This window comes from Schistocerca nitens, chromosome 1 (assembly GCF_023898315.1).
Source record: "Schistocerca nitens isolate TAMUIC-IGC-003100 chromosome 1, iqSchNite1.1, whole genome shotgun sequence".
NCBI lineage: Eukaryota > Metazoa > Arthropoda > Insecta > Orthoptera > Acrididae > Schistocerca > Schistocerca nitens.
In genome coordinates this window covers 948,682,070-948,704,594 of record NC_064614.1, presented here as the reverse complement: position 1 = coordinate 948,704,594, position 22,525 = coordinate 948,682,070, and the positions used below count along the sequence as shown (strand labels likewise).

General features: G+C 39.3%; 1 protein-coding gene across 2 annotated transcripts in view; it reads right to left on the bottom strand.

The window, feature by feature from the left end:
- Positions 1-22,525, bottom strand: part of LOC126194494 (nucleolar complex protein 2 homolog) — a 125,526-nt gene that overhangs the window by 102,287 nt on the left and 714 nt on the right. The window contains exon 2 of one of the 2 annotated variants that reach the window (XM_049932770.1): positions 636-841. In XM_049932770.1, the coding sequence (XP_049788727.1) occupies positions 636-841 (206 nt within the window). The remainder of the gene's footprint in view (positions 1-635; positions 842-22,525) is intronic. The other variant, XM_049932771.1, reaches the window with a different exon arrangement.

Genomic DNA, 22,525 nt, shown 5'->3' with positions numbered 1-22,525 from the left:
TGTATCTGATGATTGGCAATTTGGTAAATTTGTTCAGTTTTGCTGTTTTGTTCATGAAAAGTCAGAGAGAAAGAGTAAAATCCTTTAAATTTTTGAGAAAACAGACTGGTCATAGAGGTTGGTAGTGCTTAAGAAGTAAATTCATTTTAATTTTCTGGTTTCAGTTAAATGTTGAGTGTATATTTTATATATATTTTTAAATGGATACATTTGCTTGCTAATGACAAGAAAAGCTTTACAAATTTCCTGCCTTACTGTAAAATTACTGCGTTTAGAACATAGTTGTTGAAAGATCAGTGTAATTTGTAGAAGACTAGTAAGACTTTATTTTACGACATTTTAATTTTTATCAACTGGTGTTCTATTAAATTGAAAAGAGAGTTTACTTGCATGGATAATTTTTGAAGAATTAATCTTTTTGATTAGAATTGAGTAATATGATAGAAAAAGGTACAACTATGCAGCAATTTTTTATTCTTGTTTGGGTTACTAATGTCAAATAAATGTTTTTTAAAAGTTTCTCTTAACTTTCAGTTAACCTCCAGTACATTCCACTTCCCTAATTCCATGTCCTATCACTGTTCAGAAAGAATTAAAACCTGCAGTAAATTTTATGTTTACTTGATTGTTCTTACCTCCAATTCATCGGGTGGCTTGTGGACATTTTCTGCTTCTGCTTCATCATCCGATAAATCACTATCGGACATGTCAAGTTCAGGTGGCAGCTCTCCCATTTTTTTAAGCGATATTTCATTACTCATAAACTCTTCATTGTCTGTATCACTTGTGTGTTCAGCATCAGCACCATCAGCAACAGCATCATCACTGTCACTTATTTCTGCTGAATAGAAAGTTCTATAATTAATTAACACAGAGGAGCCATATCAAAAAAGTGTATATCAGAAGATAGCAAATTTTAGTCCTACAGTTGCAACAATATAAACAAATTTTTTTAACAGGTGACTTCAGGGGATCCAGGTTCGTTTTCTGGTACTACCAGAGTGAGAGGAATGGAACAGAGTACGCTCAAGCCTTATTGGCCAACTGTGGAGCTACTTAACAGAGGAGCAGCAGTTCCAAGGGCAAGAAACTCAACACCATGATGACATCATGGCCCTCCATATTGTATCCAATGATGCTATTGGCCGAAGATGACATGGAAATCAATTGGAGAAAATTATATGTTATATAATTATAGTTCATCAATTTTTGGATTTTTTTAAAACTTTGCTTATACTGTGACACCTTGCAAATTGCCAAATTTCATGGTTCTATGTCAGTGGGAAGTACACTATAGTTTTGATGAGTGAGTTTGCGCATATCAAAACATGTGACATAAAAGGCTGAATCTTTTCATTGTGTTAACTTAAAACATTAGATTTCTTACACTGCGAAGAGACTACAGACTTCAGATTGTCACACGAATTTGAATTTGCTGTGCCAAACTGTTTGAGGGGAAAAGGGGTATTAACAAGCAGACAGACAGTTCGACAAAAAATGACAAAAAAATATTATTTTTGTGTGATATAATTACAAATTAACAATTTTGGATTTTTTCCTTTACTTGTGCTGTGAAACCTTGATTCTTGCCAAATTTCATGATTCTACATCAACAGGAAGCACCCTACACGTTTTAATGACCGAGTTTTCAAGTATCAAAGTATGCGATGTAAGTGACCGAATCTTTCCATTGCACTGACTTAGAAGGTTAAATTTTTTATACCATCAAAATTTTTCACTCCTCCAAGGGACCACAGACATTAGTGTGTGAACATAAACTTGAACCTCATGTGGCAACCTGTGCATGAGAAAAAGGACTCTTAACAGATGGAAAGACAGATAAAAAATGACAAAAAAATATTTTTTTTCATTTGACATAATTACTGATCAACAATTTTCAGATATTTTCCTTTGCTTGTACTGAGACACCTTGCTTCTTGCCAAATTTCATGATTCTAGATCAACAGGAAGTACCTTATAGGTTTTGATGAGGAAAGATTGTGAGTATCAAAATATGTAACACAAATGGTTGGGTCTTCTACACCGCCAAGGGACTATCGACCTCAGTATGTGACAATAATTTTAACTTGATAGGTCTCCGGATACCTGAGGAAAGAGTTCTTAACAGTCGGATGGACAGATAGACAGATGGACAACTAAGTGATCCTTTAAGAGTTCTGTTTTTACAGATTCATGCACGGAACCCAAAATAAAATGTCCAAGCTTTAGTCTATCAAGAAGCTTCATTACAATGAAAATCCTGCTACACAGTGAACAATTTATTCTGGAAACACAGCCTAGAGTATTTCTTTACTACATTTTCTCTTCCAAGAGTAGTCCTAGTCTAGCGTGACATGCAGAGAGAAGACAGTCTTTGGAGTTTGGGTGAATAAGATACAGGTACTGGGAGACTGAACCTTTAAGTTGAGCTATGAGGCATGTTTAGATCCACAACTAGTCCAGATTTGGATCTCAGTTTAACCTACAGTTTTAATCTGGACAGAAATGATGTTACAGGCAAGCAGTATGAAATGTAAACTTTCAGCTTCATTTTCAAGCAAGGAAATCATGAAAACAACATGTAAGTAAAAGAGCAGTGCCTTTTATTAGAACTTATCCTGACCTACATCTACATCTACATCCATACTCCGCAAGCCACCTGACGGTGCATGGCGGAGGGTACCCTGGGTACCTCTATCGGTTCTCCCTGCTATTCCAGTCTCGTATTGTTCGTGGAAAGAAGGATTGTCGGTACGCAACTGTGTGGGCTCTAATCTCTCTGATTTTATCCTCATGGTCTCTTCGCCAGATATACGTAGGAGGGAGCAATATACTGCTTGACTCTTCGGTGAAGGTATGTTCTCGAAAATTTAACAAAAGCCCGTACCGAGCGTCTCTCCTGCAGAGTCTTCCACTGGAGTTTATCTATCATCTCCGTAACGCTTTCGCGATTACTAAATGATCCTGTAACGAAGCGCGCTGCTCTCCGTTGGATCTTCTCTATCTCTTCTATCAACCCTATCTGGTACGGATCCCACACTGCTGAGCAGTATTCAAGCAGTGGGCGAACAAGCGTACTGTAACCTACTTCCTTTGTTTTCGGATTGCATTTTCTTAGGATTCTTCCAATGAATCTCAGTCTGGCATCTGCTTTACCGACGATCAACTTTATATGGTCATTCCATTTTAAATCACTCCTAATGCGTACTCCCAGATAATTTATGGAATTAACTGCTTCCAGTTGCTGACCTGCTATTTTGTAGCTAAATGATAAGGGATCTATCTTTCTATGTATTCGAAGCACATTACACTTGTCTACATTGAGATTCAATTGCCATTCCCTACACCATGCGTCAATTCGCTGCAGATCCTCCTGCATTTCAGTACAATTTTCCATTGTTACAACCTCTCGATACACCACAGCATCATCTGCAAAAAGCCTCAGTGAACTTCCAATGTCATCCACCAAGTCATTTATGTATACTGTGAATAGCAACGGTCCTATGACACTCCCTTGCGGCACACCTGAAATCACTCATACTTCGGAAGACTTCTCTCCATTGAGAATGACATGCTGCGTTCTGTTATCTAGGAACTCCTCAATCCAATCACACAATTGGTCTGATAGTCCATATGCTCTTACTTTGTTCATTAAACGACTGTGGGGAACTGTATCAAACGCCTTGCGGAAGTCATGAAACACCGCATCTACCTGTGAACTGGTGTCTATGACTCTCTGAGTCTCGTGGACGAATAGCGCGAGCTGGGTTTCACACGACCGTCTTTTTCGAAACCCATGCTGATTCCTACAGAGTAGATTTCTAGTCTCCAGAAAAGTCATTATACTCGAACATAATACGTGTTCCAAAATTCTACAACTGATCGACGTTAGAGATATAGGTCTATAGTTCTGCACATTTGTTCGAAGTCCCTTCTTGAAAACGGGGATGACCTGTGCCCTTTTCCAATCCTTTGGAACGCTACGCTCTTCTAGAGACCTACGGTACACCGCTGCAAGAAGGGGGGCAAGTTCCTTCACGTACTCTGTGTAAAATCGAACTGGTATCCCATCTGGTCCAGCGGCCTTTCCTCTTTTGAGCGATTTTAATTGTTTCTCTATCCCTCTGTCGTCTATTTCGATATCTACCATTTTGTCATCTGTGCGACAATCTAGAGAAGGAACTACAGTGCAGTCTTCCTCTGTGAAACAGCTTTGGAAAAAAGACATTTAGTATTTCGGCCTTTAGTCTGTCATCCTCTGTTTCAGTACCATTTTGGTCACAGAGTGTCTGGACATTTTGTTTTGATCCACCTACTGCTTTGACATAAGACCAAAATTTCTTAGGATTTTCTGCCAAGTCAGTACATAGAACTTTACTTTCGAATTCATTGAACGCCTCTCGCATAGCCCTCCTCACACTACATTTCGCTTCACGTAATTTTTGTTTGTCTGCAATGTTTTGGCTATGTTTATGTTTGCTATGAAGTTCCCTTTGCTTCCGCAGAAGTTTTCTAACTCGGTTGCTGTACCACTGTGGCTCTTTTCCATCTCTTACGATCTTGCTTGGCACATACTCATCTAACGCATATTGTACGATGGTTTTGAACTTTGTCCACTGATCCTCAACACTATCTTTACTTGAGACAAAACTTTTGTGTTGAGCCGTCAGGTACTCTGTAATCTGCTTTTTGTCACTTTTGCTAAACAGAAAAATCTTCCTACCTTTTTTAATATTTCTATTTAAGGCTGAAATAATTGATGCAGTAACCGCTTTATGATCGCTGATTCCCTGTTCTGCGTTAACTGTTTCAAATAGTTCGGGACTGTTTGTCACCAGAAGGTCTAATATGTTACCGCCACGAGTCGGTTCTCTGTTTAACTGCTCAAGGTAGTTTTCAGATAAAGCACTTAAAAAAAATTCACTGGATTCTTTGTCCCTGCCACCCGTTATGAACGTTTGAGTTTCCCAGTCTATATCCGGCATATTAAAGTCTACACCCAGAACTATAACATGGTGGGGAAATCTACTTGAAATATTTTCCAAATTATCCTTCAGGTGCTCAGCCACAACAGCTGCTGAGCCAGGGGGCCTATAGAGACATCCAATTACCATGTCTGAGCCTGCTTTAACCGTGATCTTCACCCAAATCATTTCACATTTCGGATCTCCGTCAATTTCCTTCGATACTATTGCACTTCTTATCGCTATAAACACGCCTCCCCCTTCACTGTCCAGCCTGTCTCTGCGGTATACATTCCAATCTGAGTTTAGGATTTCATTACTGTTTATGTCTGCTACATAAAGAGTTAGTCCATTTCCAAAAGGCATTTAACATACTTCCTGTCCATTCAAATTAGGAATTAACACCTTCTTTGATTTAAAGTATTAGTGTAAATAAGTAATCAACCAGAATGTTTGCTTGAACACCACACTGCCATTCTTGGCACTGCTCCATGGCAGTTGAGTACCCTTGCCTTCCTCGGATGTCCGAGATAACTTAGCCATCCAGTTACACTGTGTAGTGTCAAGTGCCTAACTGCCAGAACCCTAGTTTTTAATATTTTTAACATAATTTCTACTAAGAAAAATATAAACTAATGTTTTATCTTTGAATCCTGAAAATTGTCTCTATATTAATGAAACTTCCACAATGCTGATCTTTTCTTTTGTCACCAGCATCAGCTTGTTTTTTAACTTGAGCCAGACAGTGTACACAGCTTTCTCTCAATAGAACTGCTTGAAGTTAGATGTATGGTCAAATTGATCTTTCTTATTGTAAAACTTTTACTAACTGAGTAAATCAATGATACTATCCACTGATTCATGCAATCAATATGATGTTAAATTATTACGGCATGCAAATCAATTCACATGTGAATAAAAATAAGGTAAATTCCTGATTGTTTGTTCTCATTTGTATTTACTGAACCCCCTAGTGATGAGACTACTAATGACGAAGTTCAAGTATCCCATGCATGTCCCTCCCATCTGCTTGTTTTGATTATTCTTGGTATATTAGAAGTAGTATCTACAATTTAACATGGAATCAGAAACAGCACACAACCTGATTCCTTACATATACACAATGGTTTGTTAGATGTGAAAGTAACAATAAGTGACAGAAAATATTTGAGTTGACAATGAATTGAATATTTCACCCAGAAGGGACAGCATTATGAGGGCTGTTACTATTGAGAAATACAAGTAAAACAGTCTCTGCATCAGTCACTGGTTTCTTTTGCCATTAATGGTCTACACAACCATCTTCAGGTGTAGAACTGTTTATTTCCATGGCTGGGGTTGGTGAAGAATACAGACATTTTTCACAATCGCAGGCTCAGGGCAGTGTAGGTTTTCTGTGTCTTATGCTAATGTTAGAAATTGTTTATCTAGAAAAGGCACTTTAGAGGTTAAAAAAATATGAATTTCTGACAGTGAATTGTAAATGATCTACATACTGTAGTTGGATGTATGTCCTCTCCACTCCACATTACATTTACACTGCCACTTCAAAGACATTGCACATGTTGCAGAAATGTTTGTTTGCACTGGTTACAGATATAAAAGATTAATTGGTGTCTACATAAATATGTTTTTCATTTTTAAAATGTGAACAGGCTGTGGCAGAATAGTGACATGTGCACAACTCAGTTATTATATTAGGTAGTTGTAAACACATCAAAAAAAGTTTTGCATCACCTCGGTTCCGTGTGTTCCAGAACCTGTACAGAAAATTGGAACAGAGATTGACATAAACATCATTTCCACCTTTTCTATTGCTCATGAAAAGCATACATTGTTTGTTGTACCACCATACAGCGAGACTTTCAGAGGTGGTGGTCCAGACTGCTGTACACTACGGTACCTCTAATACCCAGTAGCACGCCCTCTTGCATTGATGCATGACTGTATTCGTCGTGGCATACTATCAACAAGTTCATCAAGGCACTGTTAGTCCAGGATTGTCCCACTCCTCAACGGCGATTCGCATAGATTCCTCAATAGTGGTTGGTGGGTCACGTCATCCATAAATAGCCCTTTTCAATATTTACCAGGCATGTTTGATAGGATTCATGTCTGGAGAACATACTGGCCACTCTAGTCGAGCTATGTCGTCATCCTGAAGTAACTCATTCACAAGATGTGCATGATCGGGATGTTAATTGTCGTCCATGAAGACTAATGCTTCGCCAATATGCTGCTGATACGGTTGCACTATTGGTAGGAGGATGACATTCACATATCGTACAGCCGTTACAGCGCCTTCCATGACCACCAGCGGTGTATGTCGGCCCCACATTATATGTCACCCCAAAACAGCATGGAACCTCCACCTTGCTGCACTCACTGGACAGTATGTCTAAGGCATTCAATCTGACTGGGTTGCCTCCAAGCACATCTCTGACGACTGTCTGGTTGAAGGCAATGCGACACTCATCAGTGAAGACAATGTGATGCCAATCCTGAGCAGTCCATTCGGCATGTTGTTGGGCCCATCTGTACTGCACTGCATGGGGTCGTGGTTGCAAAGATGGACCTCGCCGTGGAAGTCGGGAGTGAAGTTGCACATCATGCAGCCTATAGCACACAGTTTGAGTCATAACACAACGCCCTGTGGCTGCATGAAAAGCATTATTCAACATGGTGGCATTGATGTCAGGGTTCCTTTGAGCCACAATCCGTAGGTAGCCGTCATCCACTGCAGTAGTAGCCCTTGGGTGGTGTGAGCGAGGCATGTCATCGACAGTTCCTGTCCCTCTGTATCTCCTCCATGCCCGAACAACATCGCTTTGGATCACCGCAAGACACCTGGACATTTCCCTTGTTGAGAGCACTTCATGGCACAAAGTAACAATGCGGATGCGACTGAACCACAGTATTGACCATCTAGGCATGGTTGAACTACAAACAACACGAGCCGTGTACCTCCTTCCTGGTGGAATGTCTGCAACTAATCAGCTGTTGGACCCCCTCCATCTAATAGGTGCTGCCCATGCATGGTTGTTTACATCTCTGGGCAGGTTTAGTGAACTCTCTGAACAGTCAAATGGACTCTGTTTGTGTTACAATATCAACAGTCAACATCTACCTTCAGGAGTTCTGGAAACCGGGGTGATGCAAAACTTTTTTTGATGTGTGTGATCTCAGTATGTTCAACCTACAATACACAAGCAGCATGCTCTGTTATAACCTTTTTATATATAATAAATTAATATAACACCTGAAGTGTGCACCTATATATATATAAACCACCACACACAAAACCAGAAGGAAAACATACACATTTAACCAATATTTTTGTATCCAATGCTGCAGCACATTCATATTTCCACAAAAATAAAAAGTTTATATAACTACCTAAAATAGAGTTATGCATACCTCAATACTTTGGTCCAGCCCATTCATTGTTTAAAATTGAAAAACATGTTTATGTACACATGATTTAATCTTTTTTCTATGTAATCTATGTACAAACATATCTGTAGCACGTACAGTATATTTGAAGTGACAATGTACATGTAATGTGCAGTAGGAGTGCATACATCAATCAATAGTATGCAGATCTTTTACAACTCTGCCATCCCTGTAAGTACAATTCACTGTCAGAAATTCATTTTTTTAACCTCTAAAGAGCGTTTTCTAAATAAACAACCTCCATGATTAGCAAAAAAAAATGCAAAATAAACTACACTGCCCTTGGCCTGTTACTTTGAAAAAACATCTGTACTCTTCACCAATACCAGCCTTGAAAATGAACAGTTCTCCACCAGAAGATAACAGTGTGAACCACCGAAACACGTAGTGGCATAATAAACAAGTGACGGATGCAAAAACTGTTTTATTTTTATTTCATACTGAATTGAATCCCACTTAGACTTACACTGACAACTGTGCCCAACAAAGCATTATAGAGCACATAAACATCAAATTAAATATATAATTGATGGATACAATCTCAATAATGAACAGTACAGTTGACTCACTTATATTAAATACAAAATCAAGTTAAGTTCAAATGATAAAGAAAGAGGAGTTTAAATAAGAAACACAATCTCTCAAATATATTGACAATATACTATGTTGTTGTTGTTGTCTTCAGTCCTGAGACTGGTTTGATGCAGCTCTCCATGCTACTCTATCCTGTGCAAGCTTGATCTCCCAGTACATACTGCAACCTACATCCTTCTGAATCTGCTTAGTGTATTCATCTCTTGGTCTCACTCTACGATTTTTACCCGCCACACTGCCCTCCAAATCTAAATTGGTGATCCCTTGATGCCTCAGAGCATATCCTACCAACCGATCCCTTCTTCTAGTCAAGTTGTGCCACAAATTTCTCTCCTCCCCAATTCTATTCAGTATCTTCTCATTAGTTATGTGATCTACCCATCTAATCTTCAGTATTCTTCTGTAGCACCACATTTCGAAAGCTTCTATTCTCTTCTTGTCCAAACTATTTATCGTCCATGTTTCACTTCCATACATGGCTACACTCCATACAAATACTTTCAGAAACGCCTTCCTGACACTTAAATCTATACTCGATGTTAACAAATTTCTCTTCTTCAGAAACGCTTTCCTTGCCATTGCCAGTCTACATTTTATATCCTCTCTACTTCGACCATCATCAGTTATTTTGCTCCCCAAATAGCAAAACTCCTTTACTACCTTAAGTGTCTCATTTCCTAATCTAATTCCCTCAGCATCACCCGACTTAATTCGACTACATTCCATTATCTTCGTTTTGCTTTTGTTGATGTTCATCTTATATCCTCCTTTCAAGACACTGTCCACTCCGTTCAACTGCTCTTCCAAGTCGACAATATACTAACACATGTCATAACAAGAACTTAAAATGTTGTTTCAATGGCTGTCATAGAAATATGCAGATCCTGCAAATTTTCGAGCAGGAATTTAATGATATTTGGAAGGCACACGAAAAGCATTGATTGTATAGTCTGCAAAAGACATTTAAAGGGAGAAACACAATCTCTCAAATACATTGAGTCAAGACCAGAAAGATCTTCACCTCTCAATCTGCAAAGAGCTTTTGGATCGCACAAATGAGAATGAAATGTTCCTTAAGAGAATCACAACTGGTGATAAGACATGAGTCTACAGTTATGATGTTGAAATCAAGGTTCAGTCTCCACAATGGGTCGGGAAAGGTTCTCCAAGACCACAGAAAGCTCCTCATGCCAGGTCACATGTCAAAGCCATGCTGATACTTTTCCTCGAATTTAAAGGATTAGTTCATGATGAATTTGTGCCAGAGGGACAAACTGGTAATTGATGGTACTACTGAGACATGTTGCAACGTCTGAGAGAAAATGTGAGAAAGAAATGGCCTGAAATGTGGCGAGACAATTCTTGGCTCTTGCATCACAATAACACATCTGCACATTCATCTCTGTTGGTGGATGACTATTGCATAAAAAATGAAATCACTGTGCTGCCTCACACTCTCTCGGCCTGCCTTCCGTGGGATTTTTTTTTTTTATTATTTACAAAGTTGAAAATCCCATTGCAAGGAAGAAGATTTGCAACAAAAAACAAGATAAAAGAAAATTCGCACTGAGCCAACAAGATGCATACCAAGACGGCTTCCAGAACTGGATACTGTGTTGGAAGTGGTGCATCAATTGTGGAGGAGAGTATTTCAAAGGAAACCATGTACAAAAAGTAAAAGGTAAGTGTAGAAAATTTTTGTGGACAAAATTCTGGAATTTTTTGAACATACCTTGTACGTCACAAATTGCATTACAGAGTGCTTGACAATCCGACAAACAGATAAATGATTTCATTTTTTACCTATTTTGATGTGTTCAGCCAAGTGTAGTCATAGTCATCATTATCGGAAGAATTTTCAACAACCATTCTTGCTGTCATCTTCAGACTTGTACAGAGCTCTACTGTGCTGCCACACCCAACCTCTCCCCAATCACACACTTTTCTGAACTACATAGACGGGGGTTTTCTTGCAACACATCCTTCATTCCTGTAATCCTCCTGGTCTCCATCTCCACTAACCTCCTGCAATCACACCCTCTTCCCCAAAGTCTTCCATTGCTCTGTTCTGTCACTCCTTCCCAAATCTCTCCTCCATGTAATCATAATTGTGCATTGCACGATCTCACCAGATCCGGTGCCCATGTGCCACATTCCTACACACACACACACACACACACACACACACACACACACACACAGAGAGAGAGAGAGAGAGAGAGAGAGAGAGAGAGAGAGAGAGAGAGAGTTTTCTCATTCAAAAGCTAGTGAAGTTTTCAGTTTTGTTTGTGGTCTTCTATTGCTCCCTATGTGGCTAAACATAATGCAGTAATAGCAGAGAACAATGTCCTCTTTTCTTTGCAGTGTAGCTATGGATACAACTCAAACCAGTCCAATTACAAGGAGTTTCATCTCTTTTGAGGAAACTTACTCTTCCCAGATAGGAGAAACTTGGCTTCAAAAATAGGAATACATCCAGATGAGCCAATGTGTTTTCATATAGACAAGGTTCTGCATGGTCTGACAGTTCTAAGCCACAACTTCCTGCTTCACCTCCTTTACTGGAAATCATTACAGGAACACAAATATGCAACATGAAGTACCTTGCATGCATAACAATAAAATAGAAATCGATTTCAATAAGCAAAATATGTTCAAAATGAGCATACTTTATGATTACATATGCATACGAGAAAACCACTCAGTAGCTTACCAATAACAATGATAGTGGTTTCTTGTATGCTACTAGTATCACAATCATCAGACTGAGACTGGTCACTGTTGTGTGTAATGTCAATAACACTTTTTGTATTCCTTGACAATTATACCGTGTTCAACATTATAAATGAAATGTTTCCAAAAGGTACATGTCCTGATTGGTTAACATTAATAACATCTCTCCTCACACAAACAGGAGAAAGAAATCCACAAGATAATTAAAGATGCAATACAGTAATTGTTGTTGTTGTTGTTGTTGTGATCTTCAGTCCTGAGACTGGTTTGATGCAGCTCTCCATGCTACTCTATCCTGTGCAAGCTTCTTCATCTCCCAGTACCTCCTGCAACCTACATCCTTCTGAATCTGCTTAGTGTATTCATCTCTTGGTCTCCCTCTACGATTTTTACCCTCCACGCTGCCCTCCAATGCTAAATTTGTGATCCCTTGATGCCTCAAAACATGTCCTACCAACCGATCCCTTCTTCTAGTCAAGTTGTGCCACAAACTTCTCTTCTCCCCAATCCTATTCAATACCTCCTCATTAGTTACGTGATCTACCCACCTTATCTTCAGCATTCTTCTGTAGCACCACATTTCAAAAGCTTCTATTCTCTTCTTGTCCAAACTGGTTATCGTCCATGTTTCACCTCCATACAGGGCTACACTCCATACAAATACTTTCAGAAACGCCTTCCTGACACTTAAATCTATACTCGATGTTAACAAATTTCTCTTCTTCAGAAAAGCTTTCCTTGCCATTGCCAGTCTACATTTTATATCCTCTCTACTTCGACCATCATCAGTTATTTTGCTCCCCAAATAGCAAAACTCCTTTACTACTTTAAGTGTCTCATTTCCTAATCTAATCCCCTCAGCATCACCCGATTTAATTTGACTACATTCCATTATCCTCGTTTTGCTTTTGTTGATGTTCATCTTATATCCTACTTTCAAGACACTGTCCATTCCGTTCAACTGCTCTTCCAAGTCCTTTCCTGTCTCTGACAGAATTACAATGTCATCGGCGAACCTCAAAGTTTTTACTTCTTCTCCACGAATTTTAATACCTACTCCGAATTTTTCTTTTGTTTCCTTTACTGCTTGCTCAATATACAGATTGAATAACATCGGGGAGAGGCTACAACCCTGTCTCACTCCTTTCCCAACCACTGCTTCCCTTTCATGCCCCTCGACTCTTATAACTGCCATCTGGTTTCTGTACAAATTGTAAATAGCCTTTCACTCCCTGTATTTTACCCCTGTCAACTTCAGAATTTGAAAGAGAGTATTCCAGTTAACGTTGTCAAAAGCTTTCTCTAAGTCTACAAATGCTAGAAACGTAGGTTTGCCTTTTCTTAACCTTTCTTCTAAGATAAGTCGTAAGGTTAGCTCTGCAGATGATGAAGAAATTGATGAAATGTATGACGAGATAAAAGAAATTATTCAGGTAGTGAAGGGAGACGAAAATTTAATAGTCATGGGTGACTGGAATTCGTCAGTAGGAAAAGGGAGAGAAGGAAATATAGTAGGTGAATATGGACTGGGGGGAAGAAATGAAAGAGGAAGCCGCCTTGTAGAATTTTGCACAGAGCATAACTTAATCATAGCTAACACCTGGTTCAAGAATCATAAAAGAAGGTTGTAAACCTGGAAAAATCCTGGAGATACTAAAAGGTATCAGATAGATTATATAATGGTAAGACAGAGATTTAGGAACCAGGTTTTAAATTGTAAGACATTTCCAGGGGCAGACGTGGATCCTGACCACAATCTATTGGTTATGAACTGCAGATTGAAACTGAAGAAACTGCAAAAAGGTGGGAATTTAAGGAGATGGGACCTGGATAAACTGAAAGAACCAGAGGTTGTAGAGAGTTTCAGGGAGAGCATAAGGGAACAATTGACAGGAATGGGGGAAAGAAATACAGTAGAAGAAGAATGGGTAGCTCTGAGGGATGAAGTAGTGAAGGCAGCAGAGGATCGAGTACGTAAAAAGACGAGGGCTAATAGAAATCCTTGGGTAACAGAAGAAATATTGAATTTAATTGATGAAAGGAGAAAATATAAAAATGTAGTAAATGAAGCAGGCAAAAAGGAATACAAACGTCTCAAAAATGAGATCGACAGGAAGTGCAAAATGGCTAAGCAGGGATGGCTAGAGGACAAATGTAAGGATGTAGAGGCTTGTCTCACTAGGGGTAAGATAGATATTGCCTACAGGAAAATTAAAGAGACCTTTGGAGAGAAGAGAACCACTTGTATGAATATCAAGAACTCAGATAGCAACCCAGTTCTAAGCAAAGAAGGGAAGGCAGAAAGGTGGAAGGAGTATATAGAGGGTTTATACAAGGGCGATGTACTTAAAGACAATATTATGGAAATGGAAGAGGATGTAGATAAAGATGAAATGGGAGATAAGATACTGCGTGAAGAGTTTGACAGAGCACTGAAAGACCTGAGTCGAAACAAGGCCCCGGGAGTAGACAACATTCCATTAGAACTACTGATGGCCTTGGGAGAGCCAGCCATACAAAACTCTAGCATCTGGTGAGCAAGATGTATGAGACAGGCGAAGTACCCACAGACTTCAAGAAGAATATAATAATTCCAATACCAAAGAAAGCAGGTGTTGACAGATGTGAAAATTACCGAACTATCAGTTTAATAAGTCACAGCTGCAAAATACTAACGCGAATTCTTTACAGACGAATGGAAAAACTAGTAGAAGCGGACCTCGGGGAAGATCAGTTTGGATTCCGTAGAAATGTTGGAACACGTGAGGCAATACAGTAATATCAATTGATTTATAATGTATATGCCTCGCTGCTGCAACCACTCTTCTCCCCCCCCCCCCCCCCACCCTATATCTCTCTCTCTCTCTCTCCTCCCCCCCCCCCCTCTGCTCACTATATTTGTTACTTATGACTAAAACATTTTTTCTTTGTTTGATAACTTACTATCAAGTCTCTAACAAACACGGGTGTGGCAGTATGGTTGTGGTCTTAAGGTAATCTGTGCTCAAGTGTGTAGAGTCTGAACAAACAGTGTACGATTACTTCCTGTTTCCACTTATATATAAACATAAGAGAATTGCATGTTTGGTACAACCAAATGAGTGGGTGAATTTGTTATGACAATGGCCCCAGAGTATGAAAAATAAAGGTCTACAAATAGATCTAAAATCTGCAAACCACTGTGAAGTATATGGCATAGGGTATGTTCCATTGTACCAATTATGAGGGCTTCTTTCTGTTCTATTCACATAAGGATCACAGGAAGAATGATTGCTTAAATGCCTGTGTGTGTGTCATAATTAGTCTAATATTGTCATCGCAATCCCTATGAGAGTGACACACATAGGGTTGTAATACATTCCTGTATTAATCAGTCTGTTCTGGAATTTTTCTAAGCATGTTTTCGCAGGATACTTTATGTCTATCTTCAAGCATCTTTGTGATACACTCCCATGGGTTAAAAAAACTTGTAACCATTTGTGTTCTCCTCCTTTGTATCCATTCAATATCCCCTCTTAGTCCTATCTGGTATGGGTCTCTCACACTTGAGCAATATTTTAGGATGGACTGCAACAGAGCTTTGCAGGCAGTCTATGTTCTGCCAATGAACAATTTGCTTCTTGCTTAGTCCAGCCATTCTAATTTAGGATGTCTTAAATCATTTCGAGTAAATACCGGGTGGTTCTCTCAACAAACCTACAGCTGACCACCTGTACTCTTCTCGTTACAATGTGTGTATATTCATTCGTATGTCTACTTGTATGACTTATATTTCCCAGTATTAGTGACAGATATACTATTACCTTTCTTGCCCTCCCCTGGCTTTTGTTTACTAACATTTCTTGCCCCCATTACATTTGTTAAAAATATCTATATTAAATTTAAACAGAAATACAACAAAACTGTTTTCTGTTTTGAATAGTTACTAACAAGTTTCTTCATTAAAATTGTGTGGCAACTTGGATTGTGATCCTAAAATAATCCTGGGTGAATAAATCACTATTGTAACTTCTTTCAAAACATATTCACTGTATTTTCTTTCTCTTCAGCTGTTCCCCTGCACGTCAGCTTTTCATGCACAGAAAATCACCTCAACTCAGCTTTGCTTTTTGTTTTTTTACTCAACACTGAAACAGACAGTCTTAAGAAAGATACTACAATACTGGAACAACCTGCTCTGGAAAAGGTAAAATTTCTGTAAGTCTGTAACTGGAGTGGGCACTTTGAGAGAAGTGGAGATAAATGAGAATTTCAGAGGGAGCATTAGGCAGTGATTGACTGTAACGAACAAATGGGGTACAATAGAACACCAACTCATAGCTTTGAAAGGTGAAATAGTGAACATATCAGAGGCTCAAATAAGTAGAGAGAGAGTGTCTTGTATGAAATCTTGTTTAACAATGAATTTATTGAATTTTACTGAAAAGTAGAAAAGCAGAAAACATAAAAATGCAGCAGATGAAGCAGGTGAAAGAGGATGCAAAAATCTAAAAAAATGAGCTTGAAAGAACATGAAAAATGGATAGAGGACAAATGCAAGGCTGTTGCATGCATAACTATGGGAAAGATAGACACTGCCTATAGGAAAATTAAACTGACCATTAGAGGATACAGGATCACGTGTATGAACAACAAGAGCCCAGACAACAAACTAGTACTAAGCAAGGGAAATGAACAAGGAAAATGAAATTTAAGGCAAAATTACAGAAAAGGAAGAGAAAGTAAATGAAGATAAGATGGGAGATATGATTATGTGAGAAGAATATGACAGAGCATTGTATGACCTAAGCTGAAATACGGCCCCTGAAGTAGACGACAATGCCTCAGAATTATTGAGTTCTGTGGGAAAGCCAGCCATGACAAAACTATTCCATCTGATGTGTAGGACATATGAGACAGACAAAATATCCCCAAACTTCAACATTCCTATTTCAATGAAGGTCGGTACTGGCAGATGTGAATACTATTTGAACTATCAGTTCAGTAGTAAGCCATCGGGGTTTCAAAATACTGATATGAAGACTGGAAAAACTGGTGAAAGTTGACCTTGGGGAAGATTACTTTGTGTTCTGATGAAATGTAGAACACACAAGGCAACACTGACCCTAAAACCTACCCCAGAAGCTTGACTGAAGAAAGGCAAACCTATGTTACAACATTCGTAGATTTGCTGAAAGCTTTTGACCATGGTGATTTGAACAAGCACTTTGAAATTCTGAAAAAACTAAGGATAAAATACAGGGAGTGAAAAGTTATTTATTTCATGAACAGAAACCAGATTGCATAATTTGTAAGGCACGGTGGACATCAGAGGGAAGCAGTGGTTAAAAAGGGAATGAGATAGAGTTGCAGCCTATCCTCAATTTTATTCAACCTGTACATCGGGCACGTAGTACAGGAAACTAAAGAGAAATCTGAGAAGGGGACTAAAATTTAGGGGGAAGAAATAAAAGCTCTGTGATTTGCCAATGACATTGAAAGTGACTCAGACGAGCAGCTGAATGGAATGGATACAAGCAGCTGAATGGAATGGACACAGTCTTGAAAAAAGATAATAATGACCATCAACAAAAATGGAAATGAGCGTTTGGCGTCATTGGCTGGGATACCCCTTACGGGGCAGGTCTGGCCACCTTGGTGCAGGTCTTATTACATTTGACGCCACATTGGGTGACCTGCGTGCCAGATGGGGATGAAATAATGATGAAGACAACACAACACCCAGTCCCTGAGTGGAGAAAACCTCCAATCCAGCAGGGAATCAAATCCGGGCCCATAGGATGGTAATCTGTCACACTGACCACTCAGCTATCAGGGCGGACATAAATAAAACAGTGGCAATAGAAAGGACTCAAGTTAAATTAGACAATGCTGAGAGAATCAGGTTGGGAAATGACACCTACAGTAGTTGATCAGTTTTAACTATTCTGGAGATTTGTAGGACTACCTTGATAGGTCAGAGGTGCACAAAACAAAGGAAGCAGCTACTCAGGTAGTAGAGTGTTTGTGGAATCCACATGAGGATTTTTTTAGGCTAGACAGTAGTTTGAGGAACACTTGCCAGTCGATGCACAGCAAGGGAAGTCAGACAGCGGTCAGTGTAAAGACATTGCCACTGCAAAAATTTTCTCAGTAAACTGTCGAAGTAATCGTAATAAAGTTCCTTAACATACTGCCCTCCAGGAAAGTTCTCATGCTCAAATTATTCTTGGGACCAAGAGCTGGCTAAAACCTGAAGTGGAAAGCTCTGAGATATTTAGCAAATTGTCTACTTGAGGTCAAAGTGGACTGTGACAGTGAAGTTACCTGGTTATGTATAACAGGTCTAGGTGAAACCAATTTTATTGTTGGATGTTTTTACTGGTTACCAGACCCCGCTGCGAAAGTTCTATAGTCATTCAAAAAAAATCTGTGGTTAGTAGTGCAAAAACACCCAGATCGTGCAATACTAGTTGGAGGAGACGACTGGGATGCCTACGCGTTCATTGTGAGAAGTACAGACAAACGGTCAACGTAGAACACATTTTCTGAAAAAAATGTCTTGAGCAGCCAGCTCAGCAGCCCACAAACAATGGAAATTTCTTAAATCTTGTAGCTACAAATAAGCTGGACCTTGTTGACAATGTCTGTATCGTAGCTAAAATGGTAATGGAAGTTAATAAAGCAGTCAAAAAGACTAGGAGAGTGTTTCTGCTAGATAGAGCAGATAAGCAGTTGTTAGCATATCACTTAGACGGTATAAATTCAAATCACTTAAGTTCCAGTAAAATGGGTGTAGAGGAATTATGGACAAAGTTCAAACAGATTGTAAATTGTGGTATTGGGAGTTACGCACCTAGCAAGTGGATATAGGATGGAAAAGACCCACCATGGTTTCATTATGAAATTCAAAGATGTGAGGAAGCAGAGCTGTTGCACTCTCAGTTCGAAAGAGAACACACAAGTGACGACAAGCAAAGATTAGTAGAGATTCATGCATCTGTTAAAAGATCTATACGCGATGCATATAACTACCGCCGTCATACCTTAGCAAAAGATCCGGCAGAGAACCCGAGAAAATTCTAGTCCTATGTAAAATTGGTAAGTAGGTCTAAGTTTTCCATTAAGTCCCTTGTTGACCAGTCTGGTGAGGCAGTTGAAGACAACAAAATGAAAGTTAAAGTTTTAAATTTCACATTCAAGGAATTGTTCACACAGGAGAATCTTACAAACATACTGTCATTTGACCTTTGGACAGGCTACCATATGGACCACATAGTAATAAGCATCCCTGGTGTAGAGAAACAATTAAAAGATTTGAAAGCAAATAAATCACCAGGTCTGCATGGAAACTCAACTCAGTTTTACAAAGAGTACTCTACAGCATTGGCTCTTGCACTTATCACGAATCTCTCACCCAGCACAATGTCCTGGGTGATTGGAAAAAAAGCACAGGTGATTCCAGTATATAAGAAGGATAAATGAATGGACCTCCAAAATTACAGACCAATATCCCTAACATAGGTTTGTTGCAGAACCCTTGAACATATTCTCAGTTCGAATGTAATAAAACTTTTTTCAGACCGAGAAGCTTATATTCATGAATCAGCATGGCTTTAGAAAGCATCACTAGTGTGGTACTCAGCTTACCCTTTTCTCACACGATATACTGTGACCTATGGATGAAGGGCAACAGGCAGATTCCTGGATTACCAGAAGCGTTCGATTCCACCAATCTGCTTTGAACCATGACGTCATCAATATGGCAGAAACGATCATTCTCCACATTTTCAATATGGCACCTGTGACGTCATCACATAAACACAACAACAAACACTAAAATACATATAAAACCAACACGTCTCCCTCCAAACTAATGGGAACAGCACAGGAAATTGGGTGTTTCTGGGTGGGGACAAACTAAATATAAACACACACACACACACACACACACACACACACACACACACACACACACACACACCACGATCCCAAACCACACAAAACGATGACATCAAAACACCACAAAATTCACAAATTGTGCTACACTTACAATATCGACAGGAATCGGTCACTTCCCTTCGCCTACATAGGTCAAATTGAAATAGAGTACTTCCCCAATGATACATAAATCAACCACAAGTGCCATTCCGAAACATCAACCACCAACACATGCAGTAAATAACAGCGACCCAACAATACATAAAAACCCCACTGAACATCATAATATGCTACTAATAGATCCACAAAAACAACTAGTTATTACAAAAAAGTTGCAGCGCTACACACTAGGTCAGCCACCTCAATCTCTCTCTCTCTCTCTCTCAAACACACACACACACACACACACACACACACACACACAAGCCCCCAACTCTCATATTCTGCTTGCATATGCCGCATTTCACTATCTCCACCACAAACCCAAAAAGTTGCAGAAACTTAATGACAGACAACATGTCATCCCCCATTTCAACCTGCAGACGCACACTATTAAACTTAGAAGTCATATCCATACCTAACAAAAGAAACCACAAACTGAATTAAACGACTTGCCGTGCAACAAACAGGAAACCAATAACATCAAACGACACCGCAATAACACAAACACAAAGGAAACTTAATTCTTAACTCACTGAAACTAATTTCAGTTCTTCTATAACAGTCACGACCGATAAATGCACACTTCAAGCACCGACACCCAAATGAACCCAACACACCACATAACATGCAGACCATACGCACACACAACCAGAGGACACCTCCAAACGCAACAAGACGACATCTACAAACACAACATAGGCCTACCCATAAACTAAACTCCGCGCTGTCAAGACGTCACACACCACAACACCCTTACGTCACGGGTCAAAGCCAACGGGTGGGATCGGACGCCTCCGCTGACCCCAGATTCCACGTGTCTAGATTTCCGGAAAGCATTTCACACAGTATCATACAGCAGGTATGAGCTATGGAATATGTTCACAGATATGTGAGTGGCTTGAATACATCTTAAATAATAGAACCCAGCACATTGTCGTCAATGGCGAATGTTCATCAGAGACAATGGTATTATCAGGAGAGCCCCAGGGAACTGTGATAGGACCTCTGTTGTTCTCTATAAGCATAAATGATTTGGTGACGGTGGGCAGCAACCTGTTGTTGTTTGTTCCTGATGATGATGTGGTGTACAGTAAGGTGTCAAATTTGAGTGACTGTAGGAAGATAAAAGACAACATAAACAAAATTTCTAGTTGGTGTGATGGACCACAGCTAGCTCTAAATGTGGAAATTTGTAAGACATTAGGATGAGTAGGAAGAACAAACCTGTCATTCACACTTACATTATTACTAGTGTCCTGTTTGACGTAGTCAGGTCATTTAAATATATGGGCATAACAATGCAAAGTGATATGGAATGGAATGTGGTAGTAAAGGTGAATGGTCAACTTTGGTTTATAGGCAGAATATTAGGAAAGGGTGTTTCCCCCATAAAGAAGACTGCTGGTGCGACGTATTCCTCAATACTTTGAGTGTTTGGGTTCCGTACCAGGTTTCACTGAAGGAAGACATTAATGCAATTCAGAGGTGGGCTGCTAGATTTGTTCCTGGTAGGTTCAAACAACATGTAAGTGTTACGGAGGTTGCTTCAGGGATTCAAATGGGAATACACAGAGGGAAGACTACTTTCTTTTCGATAAACACTAATCATAAAATTTAGAGAACCAGTAGGCCTATATGCAGCTGACTGCCTAACAATTCTACTGTTGCCAACATACATTGTGGTTAAGGACCACGAAGATAAGATTTGAGAAATTAGGGCTCATATGGAAGGATATATACAGCCATTTTTCCCTCTCTCTATTTGCGACAGGAACAGGGAAGGAAATGACTAGCAGTGGTACAAAGTACCATGCACCGCACGGTGGCTTGCAGAGTATCTATGTAATGTAGAAATAGACTGATGTTGGCCATAGCCGAGAGGATATAAAATTCAGACTGGCAATAGCTAGAAAATGATTTCTGAAAAAGATGAATTTGATATCTAATATAAATTTATGTATTAGGAAGTCCTTCCTGAAGGGATCGGTCTAGAATGCAGCACTGTATGGGGTTAAGAGTTATGCAGAGATGAAGAGACCAGCAGGGATAACTGCAGCAACCTGGTCTTTATACTTATGGCCACCACTACCAACACATAAAACATGTCTACAATGTGGGTTAAAGGAAAAATACAGTGCATTAAATCATGATTATGCAACCTGGTCAACCAGGTTGAGTCGTGGGGGCAGCTAACAAGTAACTATCATAAAAATTACTGACTTTCAGCCCTCTCAAAAGACAAGAACCTAATCAAAATATGATAATAAATACACAAGTGGCGACACAATTAGCTGGAGAAGTAAGAACTGGTGCTAAAAGGTTCACAGTTTCTTTCAGTAGTAATTGAAAGCAAAGAAAGATAAATGATATCTTATTGCAGTCAACTACAAATTCACAGTTACCAGCAAGCAGTAGAGGCCAGCTTTCAATCTCTTTGAAGTATCAAACGACTTTAGAAATTAGATTAACAGCTTATGATACACATCAGTCCAGAAAATGTATGGCACTCGAATATGACTTCTTTTGTTGGACGACTTCATAATTTCGCTGAACTACTTCACAAATACAAAAAGTCTGCCGATACATTACAGGTATAATTTCCCCATCAGAGAATATTTGGAAAGTTAATCTCGTTATTAAAGTATTTACACATCACTTGGTTTACAAGGCACTTTGATGGCTGGCATTCGAAAATGGAA